The sequence below is a fragment of the Gastrolobium bilobum genome, unplaced genomic scaffold (genome assembly GCF_033153095.1).
Source record: "Gastrolobium bilobum isolate Gb01-03AN ecotype WA unplaced genomic scaffold, APGP_CSIRO_Gbil_v1 utg3818, whole genome shotgun sequence".
NCBI classification, from domain to species: domain Eukaryota; kingdom Viridiplantae; phylum Streptophyta; class Magnoliopsida; order Fabales; family Fabaceae; genus Gastrolobium; species Gastrolobium bilobum.
The window spans coordinates 103,734-111,691 of record NW_026898236.1 but is presented as its reverse complement, the minus strand read 5'-3'; the positions used below and the strand labels follow the sequence as shown (position 1 = coordinate 111,691).

At 29.5% G+C, this 7,958-nt stretch overlaps 2 protein-coding genes across 2 annotated transcripts; one reads left to right on the top strand and one right to left on the bottom strand.

Annotated features, from left to right (window-relative positions):
• Positions 1 to 405: 405 nt before the first annotated feature.
• Positions 406 to 848, bottom strand: LOC133314125 (Bowman-Birk type proteinase inhibitor-like). Its single transcript, XM_061515569.1, has one exon. The coding sequence runs from the start codon at positions 814 to 816 to the stop codon at positions 463 to 465; it is 354 nt and encodes a 117-aa protein (XP_061371553.1). The 5' UTR covers positions 817 to 848; the 3' UTR covers positions 406 to 462.
• A 6,745-nt stretch (positions 849 to 7,593) lies between these two features.
• LOC133314126 (Bowman-Birk type proteinase inhibitor-like) lies at positions 7,594 to 7,958 on the top strand. The gene has a single exon (XM_061515570.1). It carries the CDS (start codon positions 7,602 to 7,604, stop codon positions 7,956 to 7,958), a length of 357 nt encoding a protein of 118 aa, XP_061371554.1. The 5' UTR covers positions 7,594 to 7,601.

Sequence of the window (7,958 nt, the reverse complement as noted above, 5' to 3'; positions counted from 1 at the left end):
TTATACCGGTATAAAATAATCTTAACCCATAATATAAAAGTCTTTATATTACATAGCAAGTTGAATGTTTTTCTTATGGCCAAAAATAACTCATCTCCAACAATACAACACCTAGATTAAGAGAATTTTATTATTCTGGTTTATTTTAAAGATACAGTAGTCTTTTACTTTACAGTCCCCTCTCCCTCTCCTCAATTGTATGGTTTTATAAAGTTTTTGTTTTCTTCTATGCAAAAAAAAAAGTTTTTGTTTTCATGATTCAAATTAAAGAAGTAAATTATTTCAAAGGTGCACGAAATTAAGTAGAAAGAGAACAACAATAAAACAAACACTTTGACCAGCAATTTGCAGAAAACAAACTGCATGGCCAAGCAGCTACTTTCATTCCATTTTTATTTAGGATATTACATCATACATGAAAACAAAAGCCTAAGTGACTCTGTCTCACATCATAGTTCATTCTTAGTGAGCTTCAGATTCAGCTTCAGAGGAGTAACATGGTTCATAGCAGAAGTCGGTTTTATCAAGGCAACGACACTGTGGAGGAATCGAAAATGTACACCTGCAAAATTTACAAGCTGCGTGACAGGTTTCACCAATATCTGCACATTGGCATATAGGAGGGATTGATTTTGTGCAAAAGCATTTATTACAGCATGCTTTGGTTGTTGATTTTATATAGTAACTGCCATCACCATTAGGGAGCACTTCATTGAGGAAGGAGGCTGGATCAAAGCGAGCATCAACAGTTGCAGTGAAGCCCAACAAGAAAACAAACAAAGCTACCTTCACCAATACCTTATTGTTCAACTCCATCTTTCTCAGTCTCTCTCTATGTAATATCTCTTTTTTTCCGAGTTGTGTGTGCAGAGAGCAAGCAATAACAAGGTCTATTTATACATAGATTTGGATGAGTACCGCAAGAGATAAGGTATTTCTTTCTTTCTATTTTATTTTTTCATTTATATATTTAGTTTTTCAAAGACATGTGCCATCAAAGAGTAAAATATACTTTTGGGGAGTACCGATTGGTTTGTCTTGTACATAATCCAATTAACTGTTAAGTTTGAGAGTATAATTTATAATTTATAAATGGGGTAAATATTTTTGGAGCATAAGGTTATCTACAGCTGCCCTTTTGTAACTAAGTGTGATCGGTCACATTTTAAAATTGCTTTTTCTCTGCGCCACTTCAGCAGCCAATAGTGTCTGTGAACAGAGAAAAAAAGAACAGCTTTATTGTTATAACTAAGTGTGACCGGTCACACTTAGTTGAAAAAAGATAGTTGTAGATAATCTTATCTAAAGTGGTTGTAGAAATATTTTTTCCTTTATATATATATATATATATATATATATATATATATATAAAAGTTTAGAAAAAATATTTATGATTTTAACTTGGTTCATATATACTATTTTTTATTTTATTTTCCTTTACTTTTAATTATATAGAGAATGAGAATATAAAAAATCAATAAATGATCATCTTATTTAAAATGAAACAATTATATCATTTATAATCACAAACGTTTTATACATATAATTTTTAAATGCATACGTGTCGTCATACAGTAAAATATACTTTGGAGGAGTACCGATCTGTCTGTCATAAAGCTTGGTGGGACCAGGCCCATAGAATTTGTACACGCTCTTGAGGGGTATAAACAGATTAGGTTGGCTTAGAAGGACCTACGGCCTAATTTATATTATGTCAGATTTAGCCTATTATAAATAATAAAATAAAACAGAGTTTGTTTTTAAAAAAACTTATTAAGAAAACATGCTATAGATTTTTTCTGAATATGTTGAGTTTATATGTCTACTGGTCGCTATGTGATATTATTTATTTAAAATATAATAAATAAAATTATTATTTTATTAATTTTGAATAATAAAATAATATTATTTTAATTATTTTTTTAATTGTTGAATGTTTAATAGGCTTAAACAGGTTATTGGCCAAGATTTTTATTTTTAAAATATAAGACAGGTCGATTACCAAAAAAAAATATAAGACATGTTACACTTATAATTTGGAAAATATATAAGTTAATAGGCCAAGTCATACCCAGTATTTTTTATACAGGTCTGACTATTTATCTCAAAGTCTAATTTAGCCTAGCCTATTTACACTCCTAGTACTGTTCCCTCGGGGGACAAAAAGGGAAAATGAAAAAATTAAGGATAAGATGGCAAAAAAAAAAAATTAATTGTGAGTGAGACTATAGAAAAATCATATGAGCCGAGACCATAATTTTTTTTTAGCTTGGTGGAGAATCTTGCTTCTTTAATTGTGAATCGTACAATACAATTTTTTTTAAGAAGTCTATTTTAATTTTACATCTTTTTATAAATATTTTTAGAAAAAATTATTGCTATTCGTTAAGCTTGGGTAGGTACATGTATATATAATATTTGTGTTATCGCGTTTTTCTAGATTTTAACTGAATTTAAAATTCATGCTATGCCCTGATTAATCGTTTATGCGCGTGCGTGCCTTTGTATATCTTAAAATTCGTGCAATATATTGTCTACAAGAGCAAAAATATTTTATATTATAAAAGATAAAAAAATAGCATTCATTAATTTTCTAAAAAAAGAAAAAAATATCTTTTAATGTGAGTGTAACATAATTGATGAATCTCATGCAACATAAAATATAATTTTCCATAAATGAAACTATAAAATTTAGAAATATATTTTAAAAATAATAAAGTTGATTTCTCATTAATTATTATTAAACTAAAAATATAATACTATTACTTTAATTTTATGTTTTTTAATATATATGTATACTCTCTTGTCGAATAAGTAAAAAAAAAAAAAAAAACTTTTCAATTTAAATAATAGTCAAACTCTTACTATATTACAGGCTCCTGTTTTTATTTCATATTAACACATTAACAAAGAAATGATCATTTCAACTTATCTCAGTCGCAATACAAGCCGAAACTTTTTTTACCAAATATATATTTGGAAAGGGATGAAATTTTTTAATTGTAATTAAATTTCAACACGAGATTAGTCTTATAACATAACAGACTCAAAAGATTAAAACATATAGAGATACGAAAGCCGATTAAGATTGGTATAAAAAAGATAATTATTAAAGTTATAAATGAAGAGTTGTAGGAAGAAAAATTGTCAAAATAAAAAATAAATCTTGGTTCAACTGCATGAAACATGACCGATTCACACCTTTTAATCTGACAGGACCAATTTTTTGATTTTTTTTATTAGTTTTAAAAAATTAGATTTTTGAGGGTCAACTGGATTCGTAAGACTCTAGGATATCGATTTGCGGACTCGGGTTCTAACTTCTAACAACTTAGTTGCAATAAAATGACAATAAGATAAGACACTTCTCTATTTTTTAAGTTTGGCTTGTGTGTATATGTGATATATAATAATATAAAGGTAGGTACCATTAATAATTATAAATATTTTAAAGGTGTATACTATAGAGATATTATTAATATTGTTATTAGGTGTTATTTTTAGGAGATAAGTTATTCTTCCTACTCTTAATTTGTCTATCTCTCTCAACATCGTTAGATTATAATTTCATCTAACGGTAGAGATTTATGAGATATAAACCAGGTTTTTATTTCTTTCTTTCTTCTCATTGCCCGACCCTTTCTCTCTACTCCCACCTCCCGGTCAACGACCATCATCTTCGTCAACCCTACTACCAATTTTGGAATTTTATAAATGACAGAGTCCAAAATTTAAAATTTAAAAGGTGTTTCTCTTTCGTCAATGATCATCTTTTCCTTGACCCATCGTAATTGATACTATTCCAAAATATGTCATTATTTGCTAATTAATTATATATGTCGAATTCACATTATTATTTAATTGTGAATCTTCGGCTAATTTGTTGATTTCATTCTCATACGATCTTGTCGAGTCGCTTGTGTTCGTACTTAGTTAGTTATTGAAGTGCCATTGAAGAGAGAGAAAGCAAGGGACTTGGTATTCGAATAACTGTCAGACTATTGGCGTCTTGGGCATCAACCACGTTCAATAGAACTATTTTACCAAAGTCATAACAAATAGATGTGAATAAAAAACCAATTCAAACTCACAAGGGATTTCGATTGTATAGGATAGGCAAATTAAGAGTAGGCAAAATAACATATCCCTATTGTTAGAGAATAGTATAAACCGCTAATGTAATATCATTTAACACCTTAAGTTTTTGCGTTGAATTGATTATTTACATAATATCAGAGCCTCAGTGTCACAGGTTCGATACTCACCACTTAATGTATCATCCACCCTTCAAGCACAATGTACTCTTATGTGAAGGGTCGTGTTAGAGAGAGGACATATTAGAGAATAATATAAAATATTAATATAACTTTTTCAATAAATTAAGCTTTTGAGTTGAATTTATTCTTCATAGTTATCATATTTGGACAATACTTTTATCCTGTGATTGGAAAAAAAATTGCCACCTAATTAAGACAAAAAATATGTGAATTTCACCATTTTTTTATAAAAAAAAAATTGCACCTTTTTCGATATATATATCTATAGCAGGAGAATACAGCAACACAAAAAAATATATTCCCCGTCATATTTATTTTCTAAATTTTAACCGAAATTAAAATTCATGTTACATATTGACTAATAATGTGTGCGCGCCATTAAAATATTTTAAAGGTGTATACCTACCTGAAGTATAACCGCTCTTACATACAAACAGATAAATACTTAGATAAATAGCAAGTTATAATCTATAATAATCCTCTTCTAACGAATATATATATATATATATATATATATATATATATGATAAAATTATTTCTACAGCCGCTTTACGTACAACAACGACAGGTGTATGATTATGATTCTTCACATTTAATGCTTTCATCCTTTGTATGGTTATGATTCTCCGCATTTAATGCTTTCAAGTATATATATAATAAGTATTTGATTGCTGCACGTACAACAACTGTAAAAATGTACACCCCTATATATATATAATCGTTGATATTTTTTTGATCTTACGACTCTCAGATAAGGTGTCATATTTTAAATTTGACACAAGTGTCAAAGGATCTTATATATATATATATATAAGGTTTTATAAGAGTTATGTTGTAGGAAAAATGATTGTCTAATGTTATAGAGATTCGTTTTGCGTGCCTTAATTTTTTTTTTTTTGCTTTAAAAAGTGTGGGCCCCAAAAAATGTTGTGTGTGTAGAAAAGTTTTTGGTGTCATGTGACATGATAGATGCAAATCCCATATATATATATATATATATATATATATATATATATATCATGTTATAGGAAAATAATTCTACTTTCCTACATACACACAAAAACACATGAGTCCCACTTTTTTTTTCTCACTACTCTTTTCTCTCTCCTTTTTATGTTTGTAAGTGTAGAAAATGGATACTATTTTCTTACAACATCAGAAAAAACAAACTCATACATATAGAAATATAATACCACTTTTCTACATACGCATAAAAGCATATGAGTTTCGCTTTTTTTTTCTCACTACTCTTTTCTCTCTCCTTTTTTTGTTTGTGTGTGTAGAAAAAGGATACTATCCTCTTATAACATAAGAAAAACAAACCCTTATATATATATATATATATATATATATATATATATATATATATATAGGATCAGGATCATTTTACACAAGTGTAAGTTACACTCTCAATCTTATCCATTGATTTCATTTATATCTAACGACTCAAATTTTTTAATAATGTGAGCCATCGAATACAAGTGGATCAATGGTCAAGATCGAGTGTAAGATGCATCAATCATAGGGTATACTGATTCTGACTGGGCTGGAGACAAAACTTCAAGACAGTCAACCTCAGGATATTTTACATTTGTAGGGGGCAACCTAGTCACTTGGAGAAGTAAGAAGCAAAAGGTAGTAGCAAGGTCAAGTGCTGAAGCGGAATTTAGAGGAATGGCTCATGCGATTTGTGAACTTCTATGGATCAAAAATGTTCTCCAAGACATTGGGGTTAAACATGATGAACCGATGCATCTCTATTGTGACAACAAGGCAGCCATTGAAATAGCTCACAATCCGGTACAACATGATAGAACTAAACACATGGAGTTAGATCGACACTTTATCAAAGAAAAGATAGATCAGAAAATAATACAACTTCCATTTGTTAAGTCAAAGGACCAAGTTGCAGATGTATTGACAAAAGCCATATCCAGCAAAGCCTTTGAAGAAGCAACAAACAAGTTGGGCATGATAGATATTCATGCACCAACTTGAGGGGGAGTGTTGAAGAGAAGATTCAAATTCTGAATTTAAATGTTTGTTGAAAACAATATCATCAAATCAGGAATTATAGAAGTTTGTTAAGTTTGTTATTTTCTAATTTGTTATTTACTAATTTGTTAGGATCCTCTGTATAGCTTTAGAAGTATTTCCTACTGTGTATAAATACTCCTCACGTTGAGGACAATTAATTAATGAGAATTATCATTTCTTGACACTTAATCTATTCCTAAAGCACTCACTTTATCTTGGCATACATACACATCCCTGATCTATATACCATTCGACTATTAATTAGAGATACTGTACTTTCCATTAGGAGTCATTTCTTTCTGCCTTTGCCCAGTAAATATAATTATTAACTTTTCCGTTTTATGCATAAGTGAGTTACGGTAATCAAAGTGGCACATTTTTTTTTTAATTTTTTATTCAAATATCACATAAATAGTACTTTTTATCAGGTTATCATATTTTAAAAGAAAAAAATTGACAGTGATAGCAAACTTAGTACATTATGCGACATGTTTTTGTAAGAAAAACTAATTAAACTAAGTTTGCCGTCACTAGTAACAAACTTGGTATACTAATGAAAACATGCCATGTAGCCTAACTAAATTTGCTACCAATCATAACAAATTTCGAAGGATGATAGTCTTATAAAAAATATTATTTCATGTGATATTTAGATAAAAAATTGTAAAAAATATGACACTTTGCTTCCCGTTCCCACGAGTGAACAGAAGTAATAATGCGTGTAGTTTCCGCGTGTACGTTTGATATACAATAGTAATATGGTTGTTATCAAAGTGATGTGTCCAACAAAGCAACAAGAGATTTTACAGGTGCTTGGAGGGGGTTCGTGCATGATGATTAATGATAATGAGAGAGAAAGGTATAAAAAATATTTATAATTGTTTAATGACATCGACCTTTATATTATATAGTATATATATGTACCTCAAAGATATATTCTACAATATAACAACATTTTTTTAAAAATAAATAATTATAAAAAACCAATAAATATGAAACAAAACACAATCATTTCACCTAAAATAATATAAAATTATGTCCACAGATATTTTTCCCAAATTGTATATTGCCAAACGGATAGTACTTCTCAAAAGTATATTTTACTGTATGATGACACATGTTTTTAAAAACTAAATATATAAATGAAAAAAAAAAATAGAAAGAAAGACCTTGTGTACTTGTACTCCTTCAAATCTGTGTATAAATAGACCTATGTTATTGCTTGCTCTCTACACACACAACTCGGAAAAAAAGAGATATTACATAGAGAGAGAGAGACTGAGAGAGATGGAGTTGAACAATAAGGTATTGGTGAAGGTAGCTTTGTTTCTTTTCTTGTTGGGCTTCACTGCAACTGTTGATGCTCGCTTTGATCCAGCCTCCTTCCTCAATGAAGTGCTCCCCAACAACGGTGATGGAAGTTACTATGTAAAATCAACAACCAAAGCATGCTGTGATAAATGCATTTGCACAAAATCAATCCCTCCTATATGCCACTGTGCAGATATTGGTGAAACCTGTCACTCAGCTTGTAAATTATGTATTTGTGCATTGTCTTATCCTCCACAGTGTCGTTGCGTTGATCAAACCAACTTCTGCTATGACCCATGTAACTCATCTGATGCTGAAGCTGAAGCTCACTAA

Excerpts from the sequence above, each read along its gene's own strand:
- LOC133314125 (XM_061515569.1), bottom strand. The coding sequence starts at position 816 with ATGGAGTTGAACAATAAGGTATTGGTGAAGGTAGCTTTGTTTGTTTTC.
- LOC133314126 (XM_061515570.1), top strand. The coding sequence starts at position 7,602 with ATGGAGTTGAACAATAAGGTATTGGTGAAGGTAGCTTTGTTTCTTTTC.